Below are 17907 nucleotides of genomic sequence, written 5' to 3' on the forward strand. Positions count from 1 at the left end.
AATATATAAAGTTATTACATTAATATAAACTAACATCTATATATAGATATATATGTATATGCTAGCATTAATAACATTAGTTGTGTGTGAGGGCATTCTTTTGTAAGGTAAATTTAATATTAATTCAATTCAATTCAATTTTATTTATATAGCGCCAAATCACAACAAAAGTCGCCTCAAGGCGCTTCATATTAGTCAACTTGATTTTATATTGCCAACGAATATATAATTACTTCCCTCCCACACTTTGCTTACTAATGTTGAAATGAATTAATTACTTTTCGGGGAGGCGCTGGGACTGTTGGAGGCGATCTGACGCATGCGTCCTCCATGGCAGCTCAGCGCCACAAGTCGGGAGATGATGGCCGTCTTCCCATAACCCACGCTGCCCACCACCACAGCACCGTGGTTCTCTGTGGACTCGCCGGCCTTCAGGACATCTTCCAGATGCTGAAAGAGCCAATCTCGGCCCACAAACACAGAATCTGTGGTGATGCTGGGAACCTCGAACAGCAAAGGTTTGAGCATGATGTCCACGGGTTTGTAGGGAGCAAAACGTGCTGAAGGAAACGGAAAAAGAAATGAAACAGATTAAAATTGTTTACACTACTTCTATTTTTTTCCCCATGTCTCCGGGAAGTTAACAAATTATTACTTCTTTTAAATGCTGGAAACTTTACTGTAATAAATCGTTTTCCCTTGGAGTTAACCTACAAACATCACAATGCAACCCTAAGAAATGCTTTGAGCATCTCCCGCATTCTTCTTCACAGAAGGAGCCACATACATAAAAAACCCTGAACACTGTAGAGGATACATTTTCAATTAAGTGGAATCAGAGTGAAGACTTGAAATAGTCCAGCTACTTCAGCACTAATTAGATCTCATAACACTTGTTAACTAACATCACTAAATTACTGCTACCTTTAGTGCTAATGCGCCTTTCAACATTACAACTATCACTGCTGTTAGCTGCTAGTGTTTTCACCTTGTGAGTTTGCCTGTGTTCACAAAAGCCTATTGTAATTGAAGGGGCAGTTGAGAGTGTTTATATTGGCAGGTGTTGTCTGTTTATGTTTCTAGTGCCCTACAATGAAACCAAAAAGCGAACGAGCTGGTTATGAGACACTTGAAATGATCGCCACCTTCTACTATACCAGCAAAATAAGTATAGTGTTTGAAAAACTCTAACTTGAGCAAAAGGAGTGCCAGCTCGAGTATCGACGGGACCTAGAAAAAGAGTTATCTTTTATTAACCTCTCTTTATTGGATCCCCTTAGATTTCAAATCCATCTTCTTGCATATAAAGCCCCTAATGACCATGACTTGCTTTCTCAGTATCCTAAGCCGGAATGACAAGAAGAGGCTAAAGCTGCTTCGCTCCTGTGGAACCAGCTGGCTGTTTAGGGTTGGGAGCCAAACCCAATCTCTAATTTTAAGATTAGCCTCAAAACCTTTCATAGATTTATAGTTAAAGCTCAGTCAGCTAACATCTGAATCACCCCTTACTTATTATGCTGCGACAGGCCTTTGCTTTCAAGAGGCCTCACATGGTGCACCGACATCCTCACTTCTTCTCCATTTCATTGTTCATGCATGTCAGTTTGTGTATTCTCTCTCCCACAGTTGAAGCTTTTCTCCTTCTCATCTTTTTTTCTTTCTTTTCACTCTCCTCTCATGGCAATCAAACGAGCGCTGCTTATCCCGAGTCTAGTTCTGTCGGAGGGTTCGCCCAGTCAAAAAGGAGGTCACTAAATGTTGCTCAAAACAGAACTGTAAGGTCCTCGGCATACTAGGTAGTTTCCTAAGATGGCACATGTTGGGATTTTTGCAATATATGAATACAACTGCAATAAACTGCACTGAAATGTTGACCTACTGCTGCAAAATTTAGGTAAAGGTGGTGCCATCACACCCAAATCTGAAAAACAAATACCATAAATCATAAATCATATAGATAGGGCTGGATCAGCTGACCCTGAATCCTCCCTTAGTTATGCTGCAATAGGTGTAGGCTGCTGGGGGATTCCCATGATGCATTGAGTATTTCTTCTTCAGTCACCTTTCTCCCTCAAGATGTGTTAATAGACCTCTCTGCACTGAATCATACTTGTTATTAATCTCTGGCTCTCTTCAACAGCATGTATGTTATCCTGTCTTCCTTCTCTCTCCCCAACCGGTTGCTACAGATGGCCCCGCCACTCCCTGAGCCTGGTTCTGCCAGAGGTTTGCTCCTGATAAAAGGGAGTTTTTCCTTCCCACTGTTGCCAAAGTGCTTGCTAATAGGGGGTCATATGATTGTTGGGTTTTCATCTGTATGCGTTATTGTAGGGTCTACCTTACAATATAAAGTGCCTTGATGCGACTGTTGCTGTGATTTGGCGCTGCATAAATAATACTGAATTGAGTTGAACTGAATCTCCCATATGTTAATATTAAATTTATAGAAAAGAATCCAATTGTTTAAGATTGTTGCGTATGTACGAATTCATGTAGAAAAAAACCTGCTCAGAACCACCGACAATACGCTATTGTATCAGCTTCATGTTTGAGACTGAGTGAAAATGAAAGAGGACATTTTAAAAAGGGAGACTAAATAGTCTGAGTATATATCCAGTGATGACTTATTCAGTAATTCATGTTCCCATGAAATATTTAATCTGCAGGATCTCTCAGAGGATTCAAAACACATAACCAGGATAAAAGTTAGCTGGGAAAAAAGGCATGATTTAAAAGCCAGAAAAAGGCTTTTGAGGATAATGTTAATACCCATAAGTGCTGCATTGTTTACATTGCAGTGTTCAAGTATTTGCACAGTTTTGTTGTTGGCTCTGCACTCAGACATGGTACTTTGAAAAACCCTGAAGTTAATAAGCAGCCTGTCAGTAGTTCTGAAGTTTCCAGAGTCATAACACATAACATCATCCTATGTACTGCGATATTTTACACGTTTATTTTACATATATCTCCCCTGAGTGCCTACAGCAGTAGTATGAATAGCCCAGTCACCTTTAGCGTCCTGAGGGGGCCTTCCTCCTGTATTATGCCAGGGTAGGCGAATGGATGTCCGGAGGGGGGTATTGCGCTGTTCATCAAGAAAGCTCAGGTCTTCAAGCTTTGTGGAACTGGTGGCTGTAGACAAGAGAGAAGACATACACACACACAAAGAGTGAAGCTGACAGTCTAGTACCTCCCGAGTACATTTGTCATAACAACTATAAAGAGAAAGACAGAAACACACACTAGAGTAAAACCTTGTGGCACTTATGCCATGTCTGAGGGTGGATGAGTGAGGAAAGAACAAAGCCAGTGGGCTCTGACATTTGCAGGGGCAGCGTGAGCAGCTACCAGCATATACTGTGGCAGGAAGAATAGCAGTATTCTAAAGTCAAGAGAGCGGATTACCTTTACCTTTCATAAAACTACAACGAGTTATAGAAATGCTTCACCGCGGGTTTGGCACTCATCACTGTCAATCTACAGGACGCACAGGTGTAACTTCAGGACCTTTGTGTACTACAAACTACAATATCTGTAAGTCATTTGACTTGAAATGAAATAATAAAATTAATTAAAACCGGATCACAACTTGAGTTGTTATGGAGTTAAAATCTACTGAGACTTCATTAGGATTTAGCTTCATTTTGAAGCAGAGAAAGAACAAGTCTCAAACCAGGCAATGATTTCCATCCCCAAACACAGGATATCTCCTGAAACTACTAGTCTACAGATTAAAACAACTTGATGAGCCAGTGATTACAACTCAGCTTTTAATTTGAAGTCTAAGACACGGTCTGTTAACATAATAAAAATGTGCATTAGTGCGGCGAGGCCTCTCCTCCAACTGCTGCTCGTTTTTCAACTATGCTATCGCCGTTGCGATCCACGCTCTCCTGGGCTTACTGAAGAGCAGAATCAAAGCCTCTCTTCTTCTTTTTTATCAATATCAGCTGAGAAAGACTGTCACTAACACTCACAGCGCTCACTTCACTCCCTCACTCGGTCGCTGACTTACTCTCCGGAATGTCCCGCTAATTAAAACCGCTCTGCTGGCAACGGGAACTGAGGAAGCTGCCATCAACGCAACTTTGACTGGAACAGGAGAAGGGCCTGATGTTACTTTTACTGCAGTGCATTGTGCATACCCAAACATCTACACTGGATAAAGCTTAAGGAATTGCAAGCAAAGAGAAAAGAAAACAATAAAAGCAAACGCGCATGACCTGGAAGACCTTTTGCTGTGAAGCAAATGCCACTTTTCATCAGCTACAACTACTTACATCTAAGACCAAAGCCAGGAAGGATGGTGGGAATTCTCAAAGGCCTCTCCTTCTCCCCAGTGACGAGATACTTGGGCAGGCATACAGTCAAGTAGGCAGGGTGTAAACTCACAGCTAAATCTCTGGAGAGTGTTCCCAGTGGACGAGGGCACAAAAGCGATTCCTCTACCCCGGTGCTCCCATGCCGGCACTCTGGCAGCTGAGCCGAGTGCTTGGCTGCTTCCTCTCTAGTGTTCAGTCAGTCACAGCACCCACAGCATTAGGCACTTGCTAAATGAATGCACTGCCTTCCAACAGAGCATCACCCTCCCTACAATTTTAACACGTATGCGTACATCATCTCTGTCCACATGCTGCACGTACACACACACACATAAATAACTTGGTATGCAAGCAGCAGAGGGGGAAATTGAGAATATTAGAGGAAATATAAACGGAAAACCAAGAGATTCACTTCGCAGTGGTTGATTAAAGTTTGTTATCTAACGGCTGCAGTATTAATCAACAATCCAGACTGCACAGAGATGGGGTTAAAAGAGGGGAATGTGGAAAGAAATGAAGGCGAAAAAGCAGCAGACTCATAAATGAGTGCAACAAAGAGTATCGCGTGGATTTTGTGGGAGGTATGGACAAGACTCAAAAGAGAATAAAGAGAAAAACCAGCTTTATGCAACAAATCGCCACTAAATCCTCATGCTGACATAGGAGGGCCGCAAGATGTCAGTCTATTTCCCCCCCCTTCCCTTTCCTTCTTTGTTTTGCATGGAATAAAATAAATAGCACAGTAGAGTTTTATTCAACAGACACGTAATACCGAATTTGACTTGCTAAAGGAGCTGCATAGCTGCATAGACTGCTTGATTCACGTCCGTGGCAGACAGCGCACCCAGCACCATAACTACATTTCTCTTTTGTTGAGTCGTTATCAACATTTTTTCCCAAGGCCAAGAATTCCCACGCGATTCCTCCTCATCCCTCAAATCCTCCCCTTCATTTCTTCTCCTCTTTTTACTCCCGAGTTCCCTCCTATTCTTCCTCACCTCTACTCATTGATAAAACATACATATGATACCTTGAAGTCTGCACTTGCAGTCACTTTGAAGCTGCACAAATGTGTCAAGACTGTATTCTGATGAAAATGGGATTCTTTTTTCCTCGGGCACATCTGCCCTTTGAAAACCTCCTGTTCTGTGTTTCCCATGACAGAACAGAGAAGAGGACTGAGCTCCTTTGCTCTAACCACCCCCACCCTCCCTCCCCAACTTGACTCCCTCTCGCCTCCTTACAAGGTGAATCTACTAAAGAGGAGAAGGGAGTCAAATACTCCCTTCACATATCTTCCTGTTTTTATAGTAGCCAGTTACACTTTACCCATTTTGTGATTTTGTATGAATAAATCAGTTCTTGGCTGTTCTCGGCTGATAGCCAATGCAAATACCCATTTTCTTTTTATTTGGTTTGATTTTGCTGGCATAAACACACCTTAATAGCTTTTCATGACGAACGTTTGAACATTCAGACAGCATTTATGTGGCACAAAAGAGAAAACCTGATCCCTCATATCGGTAAACATTGTTTTATTTGCAAAGAGGCTGATATCAGCACGCACTGATGTTTGGTCCATTTGTCTGCCTATTACTCCTAAGACCTGAACTCTTCCACGGCATGCATTTTTAATTTCTCTTTGATATTGGTCACATTGGGGCCCGATGAAAAAAATCGTAAAAACAAAGAATTACCAGATTTTTTTTTTTTTTACCTTATTTTTGTTTTTATGAAAAATAAGAGCCACATATGAGGATATTAGTTTAAAATTTTGATAGAACAGTAGCAGTATAATGTCCTTGTAAGTGGATATCAGGCCCTTGTAGAGCAGAATTGAGTATTTTGGTCTAAATAACCCAAAATGTGATGTCCACATATGTGGACGCCAGGTACTAAGAGGTTAAGGACAGAGGTTTGAAGACTAATTCTGCACATTTAGTCTGAAGCAAAATATTTGGTAACTATTTTATTACACAGTGCCTGCTTCCCACTGTGGTAAATATTAAGGGATAATTATTATTGTAATAATTGCATAGCCTTATGCTAAGATCAACAACATTTACTTTAAAAAAAACAAACCACCACTGTAACTGCTCCATAAGCTATTTCATATATATAAATGCCTCTGTGGTTAGCTAACGCTCTGTTCCTTTTAAGATTGGGCATTTGATAAGCCCTAATCTGTCAATGGAGTGCCAACAAGCACAATTTTAAAAGAAGCTTTCAAACTGATTGATCTGTAACAGATTTTATTTTTCTCCTGCTGTGACAGCTGGACCAAACAATTCTCTGAAAAAAAGGACACGTTAGAAGATGTCTCTGTGACCTTTTCAGAATGCTCGAGAAAATGAATGGGCTTTCTTTCCTCTTTTTGTTTTCATTTTAAACTCTGCGCTAAACAGATCAATATATACATGAAGCCGGAAGCAGAAGTGACTCCCGTGTCTACCTGGGGACATCGCACACACTGTTGGCATGTCTTTAAACATGATAACACAGCCTAAAACAATACAATAGACCACATGGTCTCAGAAACCATGTGGTCTATTGACAGCAAATGAGGGCAAATGAGATAAATCAGTGTGAGATTATTAAATTTAAGGGCTACGCCACTTTATGAGTTTGTAATTACTGTGTGACCTTTGCAAACATCTTTAAATCATAGGTTGTATTTATGTGGAAAAGGTTAAGATGATTTTAGTCGTTCTAATAAAACACAAAAGCATTCAGATGTTACCTCATCAGTGTTTTAGTAGACAAACAACATATCCTTGATTTTGCCTGTCAGCAGTCCACAGTCTTGGCTCCGTTATCATTCGTGAAGAGAGCCCGGCGCACGAGCTTTGCCAGAGGAATGTATGACTTTGGAGTACAAGCGAGCAATGAGTGCACCATACCTGACTTTGTCTCAAACCACAAAGCTCTGCTGAATAGCTAAACACCACACAAGCATTGTAGCACCATTCCTCCGCCACGGTGACCCTCACTCAAATCTCCCTGTCTGAGAAACGCAACCACAGCAGCTCAGGCTAAGATTTCAAAACCATGGAATTCCAGTGGCCAACACTAATATGGCCCTTTGACTCTGTAAGCCTTTATAGAGAAAAAAAAGAAAAAAGCTCAACTCCAATTACTCAAAATTAGGATTCTTATAAACTGAGTATATCACCTCAGAGAGGAGGTGAAATTCCATCAACAACTCTTACAAAGATCTTACAATAGAGGCGACAGATAGATGTAAATAGTGGATTGCAAATAATAACACAAAGAAAACACCAGAGCAAAGGGTTAATTTACAAGTTTGCTTATTACTAATTCTGATGCTGAAATTTAACATCAAGTTTAATTTACCACAAGTTTAATTTACCACAGCACTGCTTTTTGGTTTGATGGAACTATTTGGGGGAAACAGGGCAGTTTATCAAAAAATGTGTTAAAGTAACTGCTATGTTTCCCCTCATCTGGCATCTGCTACTGATGGTTATACCATGTAACTTATAATCCTGCACCAAGATAACGAGAAAAAAGATTTAGCCCAAAATTCAATATCAACAACTCGAAAACCACAAGTACAAATTAGCAACATTGTTAAGGAGCAGGTTAGGAGAAAATGCTGCTTGTGGGTTTTAAGCTGTCTCAGCAGACTTTTAATGGTTGACTTTGAAAAGAGGACTGGCTTCACTTTAACAGGAGCTGAAATAGAGAAGTTCACAAAGCACCTGGAAGCCCGGGAAAAAGCTGTTCCCATTTATTTCAGGCTCTTAGTGCATCTTACATCCAATGCACCTGCCACGTTTGTTAGATTTAATGAACAGCTGTTGTAAACACGATTACACGTAGATTATTTCAAGTATTAGATCTTGAAATGAAATATTTTGATGCCAGATGAAAATCAGTAACAATTTTAACAACCTTTTAAATCTGCCTCAGCAGAAAACAGTTTCCTTTAGGAGGTGGACAGTAATATACAATCCCTAATATAAAGCTCTGCTAAAGACAAATCTAAATGAATTCATGTTGTTCTTGTAACATTTGTGCAATTTTTCACAGAACATGTTGGCACCAAAAAGTGGTGCTCCCACCCAAACCTAGGGACACCCACGCTACATGCTACATCAAGGCAGTGCAAACGACAGTTCTCAGCAATATGCAGACATTCCTTCTACATGAATACGGAGACTTCAAGAGGCCCAGCAATGCATCTGTTGATTGGCATCAGACAGATGGCCAAAATACACTCCGACACTAAGAAAGTGTGACCTTTGTCCGACGACGAGCAATTTTACAAACAACTGTCTGGTGAGTCTTGATTTCTGCTGTGACACTTGAATGCTTAAGGTGAGAATTTAGCTTAAACAACATGAAAGCATTGATCCATTCTTGGTGGTGGTTCTCTGCACTTTTTAGCCTGTTAGTACCAACTGAACATGGTTTTAAATGCCACAGGCCATCTGGGTATTGTTGTTAACCACGTCAATCCCTTGTGTCTAAAGTGTGCTCATCTTCTGTCTATAGAAACGTGTTTACAGTACTCACTCTACCTCCACAGTCACCAGATCTCAATCCAATAGAGCACCTTTGGGATGTAGTGAAACAGGAGATTCACATTATGGATGTGCAGCAACTATATCATGCCATAATTTCAGTCACTCTGGGTAATGTTTCTAGCACCTTGTCTTTTTGGTGGAGATAATCATAAGATAAAATTAAAAACTAATAGCAACACTGTAGCATGAAGCAATTATGCCCTACATGAACTCATGATTATTTGTTTGCTTCTGCCTTTAATCTCTGTGCTCCTATTTAATATCTATCAATAAAATAAAGAGAAATTTATAGATTAACCAGACAGCTCGTTATTTCATATGCTGTTTCACAAACACAGGACAAACAATAGTCACCAATGTTCTGGCACACATAATTAATGCACTAATGATGAATACATATTATGTTTCACCGTGGTAGATTCTTTTCTCTCATTGCTTCTTTAGACTCGTTACTTTTTGGATTTTTTTACTGAATACAATTTCCTTGAACAGAAACAGAAGCGCCGTCTCTGCTATGCTGTGACCCCAAGAAAGATTTTACACTGTGTGATGAAACCCTGGGAGAGAGCATCAAGGACGCGATGAGACAACTTCATTTATGGCCTGAACCAATCTAAGGTGCGTGTTCTGCCGGTCTCAGAGGGCAACACAGCATAACTATGACATCAGCCCATAAACTCTGGGAGGACAGACAGACACAAGCACACCGGTGCTCACACGCAAACCAACACACATAAACAGCCAAACATTTTCTGGTCTGTTAAGCTTTATGAGCCACTTTGCGCCTGGACCGTCCAGGTTTATATCACACACAATAATGATGAGATGTAAAAATGGTACGGACTCTTGGAACAATAGAATCATCAGGGAACAGATCCAACTGTGGGCTGCAGAAAATATCAAAGCAGTGGCCACTGTGTAAAATACATGTGCAAGCTATGAGCTATGGTATGCAAGGAAATATCAGTACCGTGAGCCTACCATGTACTACTCCTTACTTCTTCTATAGCTTGTCCTCATCCCATCTTACTCTATTACTACCTTCACAAGTTAAATTGCTTACCTGCTTCTAATTGTAAGGGCCTAGAGTGGACATTACACAGTTGCATTTCTCTGGTATGTTGAATAGGAACTGGGACTAGATTTTATCAAAGAGAGAAAACAGTCTAGAAGTAGACACACGGGAACTGTTACTATATTTCATCAAGAATAAACTCAAGGGAGGCAGGAGTCAAGTATCTGAACTTCAAAGCATTGGCAGCTGCTACATACAGACTAAAGAGGTAAAGCAAAACAACATATTCAAGGGAGATTTTAGAGGAAAAAGTCTTATGAGGTCTTTTTTTTAAACTTTGAGTCATCTCTGTCTAGGCCAGGTGTTTGACCTGAGTCACTCATGTTTTTATGCTTCTTTTCACAGCTCAACCCAGGTTGCCCCTGCTGTGATTTTGCCTCACTGGCAGAATTGTCTGCTTTCAAAATTCAATGTAACAAACATTTCATCTGTGCTCTAAACGGTTTGTCTTTTCCTCTCTTTCTGTTTGCTCCTTTGAGTGGGACTCAGTGAGTAGTCTCACTCATTTGTTTCTACAGCCCTACAGTTAACATACCACTCTGGTCCGTCAACGCTTATTCAAGTGTACAGTCATTCTATCAATAAGCATGGGCAGTCCTGCTGATTATGGAGTAAAATCATTAGCATAAACTTGCATTAACATTTGAGCCATAAAATATACTCCTCATTAGTTCAAGATTCACTTACATGTCAAAATACAGATGCACCGAGTCTATGTACATGCGTAACATGTACACAGCGGTGCAGGCAAATAGTTGCAATCAAACTTATAGCTACATGCTAACATGTTGCTAGTGTGAAGTATGTCAGGGACAGTTGGGTATAATTCTTTGTGCCTCTTTGCAATAGCAGAGCACTTTATTTTCAACTAAGTGTGAGAAGATCGTGCAACTTACTGCAGCTTGAGGGAAAGTTTGATCATGTCTTTTGCATTTGAAAGGTAATTTGGGGGGGGGGGTCTGCGAATCTCTAGTCAAACCTGTCCAGGGTGTACCCCACTAGGATAAACTCCAGACAACACCTCCAACCCTGAATGGGATAAGGAGTAAAGAAGGGAGGTGGGTGAGTGAGTGGATGATAAAAGCTGTACATGACTCATACTGTCAGCTTAGCTACAAACTACATTTAGGCAAAATTATATATAGGAAAATGCCAAACGTACTGCTGTTTGATTCACCAAAAATAGGCCAAGGTCAAAAGCAATAAGGTATGAGGAGACCTGGGAATAGAATGGGTGAAAAGACATAAGGGAAAAGGGGGTGAAGGGGGAAATACCAACAACTGTGACAGCTGTGTGGATATGGTAAGCTGAACCACAACAGGGAGGCTCCAGGGCAGGAATGCAGAACAGATCAGCCAGACCGGAGCGTGTGCTTAGGTTTGACATGGCGAGGCAGTGGCGAGCCACACCACACAGCAGCTGTCTAATCCCAAACTTCTGCCTTGATACTCCTATTCTGAAAAGCACAGTCCTTTCTTTGAACTATTGACTTCTTATTTGTTCTAAACCTACTACAGATGCTCTCACCCTTCGGTGTCTGTCACTCGCTTGGATTAAACTGACATGCCACATGTCAGCCTCTGGCACAGGTCGTGTCTCAGGGTTACAATCTCGACAGGCAACACAATGCAGTCACAGATGAAAAGTATACAGAGCATTTCCTGTATACTTCTTGAGCTCCAGATGTCAAGACCTCAAAAACCAAGGAGTCTTACCTGCTACAGAGTTTGGCCTCGGCATCATGAGGGAAGCTGATGTCTGTGGCGGGTATGCAATGGGTCCCTCAGGTGAATGACTCGGAGGGTGTGGTGGCCCTGGAGCACCCGCAAATATGTTAGGGTGCTGCTGGTCTGTCCCGGATGGGGTGTCTGCAGGTGTTGCTGTGGCACTGCTGGAGTCTTCTTCAGCCACAGGAGAGCAGGTGTCCGCCCGCACGCTCTGTGCCAGGCCATGGCGAGCGCTGCCTCTTAGGCTGCCATCTTTACTCCACTCCAGGCTGGAGCCGCTGCGGTCATCATTCTCTGAAGAACTAGTGATGGTGGCTGAGAGCAGATTTAAATATTTTTAAAAAAAGAGAGAGAGAGAGAGAAGGGATTTTCAGCAAGTGAGGGAGGTGAAATGAGGGGAAGAGGCACAAGATATATCTGAATAATGGTCTTTATATGCGATGAACATTTATCCATCTTAATCTCTAGTGAGACACCGAGCTGTAATGGAACTTTCAACTTTGAGTGGCTTGGTGGTTTTGCTGATTGCCCTATCAACAGTTCTCAGAAGCTCATTTTATATTTACAGCGATCGTCTTCCTATACTCGTGAAACTCGGAAAGTAATATTGCACAGATTTATAGAACGTAATGTATTGTTATTGTTAAGAATCAGTGTTTGAATGATTTGGAATTATCCAGTGCAAACAGCAACTGCAACAGCAACAACTAGTCGGAAGGGAAAATGCAAAAGAGCAGGAAAAACGATATAAAATAAAACATGGACTTTTTTTACCCCTTCAGTTTAGACAGGTGTCTCTTCTAGAAGAAGAACTCCTTTAATCTCCCCTCGAGCCAACACAGCGACCTACCACAATCTTAAAAGCTGAGGAATGGGCTAGCTCTCCATGATGACAGGCAGCTGGATACAGGAACATCAGCACTGTTAGTGGACTGGAGCCGGCCAGCCAGCTGGCCATGTTTGCATCACACACTACTAATCTGGATTTCATAATGGCGCAGCACGTTGCATCACCACTAATATTAATACAACAAACACATCTTGGACCCTGTGATTCCTGCGCTGGTTTCCTGGGCAAACATGAAGTCCTCTCATGGCAGCAGTCACGATAAATCCTGCTCGGACCACGGCATTAAAAAAGTCATCGTGATCTTTAGGAAGTTCTAGTTATTGCTTAACTGGCTAAACTGCAGGACCTTGCTAAGAAGAATATGTAATTATTTATTTAAGCTTAGTGAAAATTTGAATTTTTATTTTATAAACAACTACATGCAGTCAAGTCCAGGCCCCTCATGAAGGACCTTTTGAGGGAGCTGTTTTGTAAATGTTAAGACATTGCAAAGTCTCACTAATTCCATCAAGGAGCTTTTAATGCAAAACAAAGCCAAATTAATGTGCTTCTGAAATCAGAGTCAAAGTGAAACTTCAAAGAACAGAGAACATTAATCACAGGCATCAGTCTGACTTGTGGACGCACTGTGACTTTGTTCTTTCTTTTCCTTCCTGCACAATTTTATTAAGGAGTGTGGGTGGGATGTTGTAGACCAGTGGTACTTTACACCCCCTTCCCAAAAACACTCCCCCCGCCCACTCAAGTACATAGCAGACTAGCATGCCATAGTCACCGATGTAACAATTTAATTTAACATCGCTCTGCTGCAGATTTAAAAGCCCTCTGCTGCAGATACAGCTCAAGAATCTGCTGTTAGCAGTGAAGCAGCCAGTCAGTCACAGCTTCAAAGGATATCTATACACAGCTAATTAGACTCGAAAATTACATGCACATGGCATTTCATAGTTTGTAATGGGTGTGCAATAAAGGGGTCGTAGAATTAGGGATAAAGAAAGGAAAACAAGCTGACCATAGTTATAGCACATGCTGCATTTCTGCAAAACTGTGTTCTGTCTGTTTCAAAGTTCAGGTGTTTGATAGTTGCTCATAACGTCTTCATTACTGACAGATTTTGATGCACAACTAGTGTTACTTTCTGCACGTCTGTGTGGGTCTGTGGGTTTGAGCAGCTAATGCACCCTCCCAGCAATCTGTCTGTGACCACAGCAAAGAGCTGAGGGAGACGGAGGCACCGATTTCCATTAAGAACTGGGTTTTATGCAGCATGACTTGACTTCATACCAGCTCGTTTCACTAACTTTCCTGAAACCTGCTTACTGAAGTTGACAACCACACTTGCAGAGATGGCATTCTCTCACAAAACTCATTTTGAGTTAACTAAAGTAACGTAATTGCGTGCAACTGACAGCAACGCATTTGGCACCAATGCACATCTTATCCTGGGTGGTGTCAAAGCTGCAAGCTGGAAGATACTATATCGCAGCTTACATAAATTATTCAGCACGTTAGCAATGATATTGCTTTGGGGGGCAGAATGACTGAATCATGGTAATCATTTATGTCAACTCTGGAGTATTGGAAATCCAAACTGTTGTGTTGGATCTTGCTTTGGCATGCATTACTTTCTCGTGCATAACTAGAATTTTCATCAGCAAGTCTGATATTCTTATTAGTTCAAGAATATCAGACAAATATCAGGGCAAGGGAAAAGTTTAAAACTCTGGTACCCTGTCCTCTAGCAGTGCAGTCAGGGAAAAAAAGGTGGTGGGGGGGGTTGAAAGTGGATAAATACAACATCATAGAGTTACAATTTGCTATTCATTCCTCACTCAGAATGGAATCCCAGCATTTTTATAGGCACTGGAGGCTTTGTGAGTAGAAACGGCAGTTGAATTAATGCATCAATAGACTATGCCATCTTCCTGTCAGCTTGAGTAAATCCCCTGACATCTTACAGGGCTATTACTACAGATACAGCACAGCGTCACACTGTGGCAACTGTCACCTTAACGCCGTCTCATACCGAAACAGCTCTGTCTAAACCCAATGACGTACATGCTGAAGGATGAATATAATGTGACGCAGATGGTATTCAATTCCAAAAGGTTTCACACAATGAGTAGTGACTGACACTGGACAGGTGTGTTTTCTTTGTTCTAACTCATAGTGCAGATGAAGCAAGTCAGATTGCAAATTAAAATTAGAAGAGCATCACAGGAAGTGATTAGTGATTATACGCAACGCTGCAAAGGGGACTGGGTGTCCATGCTAAAGTGCAAACTAATAGACTACTAAGGAATCAACAGAGCTGTTGGTATTATTAATGTTCTCATCAAACCCAGAAACCAGTGCAGGTACTGGTAAGCTACAAGTGATAAATTGGAGGCTGGTGTTACATTTTTGTCATTGCTATGAGCTGTGCTACTAGTGCGTCTCGCACCAAGCTGCTCAGTGATGCAGGGCACATGGCTAAAAGGGTGAGGTGGGGACTAATTTGCACAGGTCCATGCGAACTAAATGAGGAGGCAATGGTGAGGCCATATTTCTGAGCTATGCACAAAAGAAATTATTTTCACTGAAAATTTCTTTTTTAGATTTATGTAATTTGGATTAAAAGAGATGATAAGAAAAGTAACAGTTTAATCAAAGACCATTCATTTAAATGAAATTTAAGTGCCACCTACTTCCACCTGTGTGTGTGTATAGCTGCTAGATTATGAACAAAGTAAGACATTTTTTAAATGCATACAGCGCAACCCTGAACTTCTATAGACATTACCCCGTAAAGAGTATTCAAATATCCTTCAAAGTCAACATTAAATGTTGTTTAATCTGTCAGATCCTTAGTACAAAGTACAAATGGACTAATCAACTGGCCAGGGATCGGAATCAGACGATATTCAACTTCTCGACATGGAGTAGTGACTGGCTGATCAGCTTCCAGTATGTCTGATTACAAGCCAGCTAGTTTCATATACGTGCACAGTGCCACAGACATATAGGCGCACACACGCACACACACACACACACACACACACACACACACACACACACACACACACTAACATGTTGTTAGAGGCAAACCGCCTCACTGTGTTTCCAACATCAAACTCCACAGACCCTTAAATCACCCTCACCCAGCTGAACATTGAATATTTTAAAGAAGGTAAGGAAGAAGAAGATGTTGTTAAAGTTAAAGCTATCCAGAGCTCATAGCCAGCCCCAAGCCAGCAGCCTTGGTATGAGCAAAGATCAACACAAAAGAAAAAAGAGAGAGAGAGAGAAAAAGGATCAATGCCCTGTGATCTGGTGAAGTTCCTGACATTTGTTTTGGTATATGAATCTGTTGTACCTGCTTTATTTGTAAAGGTAAAATATGTCAGGCAGTGTGGATGCACAGCAACTCATTATTAGACAATTCTTTCAACTTGTTTCCAGTAGACACATCATGCTCATCTGATCTGATCTTCTTTTGCTTCCTTAAAAAAAAAACAGTCATCTTTAATAACTACAATGGTGTTACATCTTTAGCTGGCATACACATTTTGGAGCAACGTTATATTAATTTGCATATTAGTGCAGCCAGGCATCAGCGCAATACCACTTATGCAAACATTGCTTCACAGATCAGCATCAGGTCAAAACTCTACAGGTTACCTTTGAGGACCTGAGCTGTGTCAGTAGGTAGAAACGGCAAACACTCACAGGCAGCAGTCTTTTAAAAAGAAAGTTCACATTAAACTAACATGTTTTTTTTTTTTTAAAGAATTCAGTGAATCTTCTCAAACTAAACAATGAAAGAAACAAGTAATTCAATCAACTTGAACAAGATGTCACTGCTCCACGGGAAGGGGAAAAGTTAGCTGTGGTAATGCGACTGCAGGATAAACAGCACGAGGAGTTCTTTTCAAACAAGCAGCTTAGAAATGATTGACTGGATCTACTAATGGCGGGTTACCCGTTGTTCACTACAGAGCACAGAAACATGGACATTCAGCATTTTCGCCTCTGACAACACAAACAGCTAATCTAAAGTCTAAAAATCCCAAGATGATAGAAAAATCAAAAATGCAAAAATGAGACTTACATTTTATTTGAATAAAATCTAATTAGTTTAAATAAACAGAATTATATTTCTAGATGACATGTGTGGTGTGCATTGTTATTAAAAACTAATATAATATAAACCTTTTTCTTGTAAAAGTTGGAATCTGAGAATAATGTGGGAGCTATTAAACAGGCTTTTCTTCCTCACCTATGATCCCACTGTCCTTGCTCTCTAGCGTGGAACTGGGGCTGGTGATGGTCCCACAGGGGCTGGAGCGGCTGAGTGGGGGACGGCTCGTGGTGCTGTTTAGGGTGGAACATGGGCTGTCAGTGCTGGGAGACGCCGTGCTGCTTGTTAGTGTGGAGCAGGGGCTGATGCCCTGGCTAGTCAGAGAGCACTGCGGAGAAGAGAGATGAAAAAAGGGGGTTAAGGTACACCAAGAATGTACTTTACTAATATGTCAATGAAGAATGAAGTCAGCTGGCAACAAGTTCACATTTTTTTGTAGCCTGAACAAGAAAAGACAAGAAAAAAAAAAGCAACAAAAAATAATTTTCCAACCTTATTTGGAAGGAGTATTGAGAAAAATCACTGTCTACTTTGACCTGGATCATGTGAAAGCAATGCAAAAAATTCCTTTGCAAATAAACAAGCGAGCATGACACACAAGCCGAAGGCCATAAGCACTATAAATGGAGCAAGGCTTAAAAATTACACACTCATATGTCTAGAGGAACCAAAATAAGTCTGAAGCGTATTTCACAAGGGAAGTAGTCTTTAGTTTGTGTGAACACAATAAACACCCTTTTTTTTTAGGTCATCCAGCCTGTCTGACAACCATACAACAGCTAAATCTTTGTCTGAGATAACCGACAACCGTAGAAATCCAAATTAAAGCTGGTTTGTCCAGTTTCCCCATCTTCCTTTAACTGGATCCAAACACAATACAGTGTAGCCTATCATTGCCCCAATGAGATGCAAAGCAACACCTTCCAACAACTGATTATGACTTAGTAGGTTTTAAAGCAATTTTTGCCCTAGTCTCATAACAAAATTACAAAAACTGAACTTTTCTCACCACAGGCCCATTTATTTAGCATACAAAAGCACTGACTTTACAATTGAAAACACACAAAAGATGGTCCCTAATACAGCTTAGTAGCGCTCCAAAGTTTGTTGGGTTCTAAGCCAAATCAGAGAAATAATTACATGCAGACATTTTATCATTCGCTGCATGAATAAAACACTTCTACTGTTGTGAGGACTGCTCGAATTAAATAATAAAATTCAATTTTGTTTATTCCCCATGTAGAATAAACTAAACCCTTTTT

At 40.9% G+C, this 17907-nt stretch overlaps 1 protein-coding gene across 5 annotated transcripts in view; it reads right to left on the reverse strand.

Moving 5' to 3' along the window:
- Positions 1 to 17907, reverse strand: part of LOC146500758 (protein TANC1-like) — a 119852-nt gene that overhangs the window by 30232 nt on the left and 71713 nt on the right. For all 5 annotated transcript variants that reach the window (XM_085136288.1, XM_085136287.1, XM_085136285.1 and 2 more), the window contains 4 exons: positions 16784 to 16973; positions 11664 to 11990; positions 3010 to 3132; positions 279 to 560 (listed from right to left, as the gene is read on the reverse strand). In XM_085136288.1, coding sequence (XP_084992414.1) covers positions 279 to 560; positions 3010 to 3132; positions 11664 to 11990; positions 16784 to 16973 — 922 coding nt within the window. The remainder of the gene's footprint in view (positions 1 to 278; positions 561 to 3009; positions 3133 to 11663; positions 11991 to 16783; positions 16974 to 17907) is intronic.

The sequence above is a fragment of the Neolamprologus multifasciatus genome, chromosome 16 (assembly GCF_963576455.1).
Source record: "Neolamprologus multifasciatus chromosome 16, fNeoMul1.2, whole genome shotgun sequence".
Taxonomy (NCBI): Eukaryota; Metazoa; Chordata; class Actinopteri; order Cichliformes; family Cichlidae; genus Neolamprologus; species Neolamprologus multifasciatus.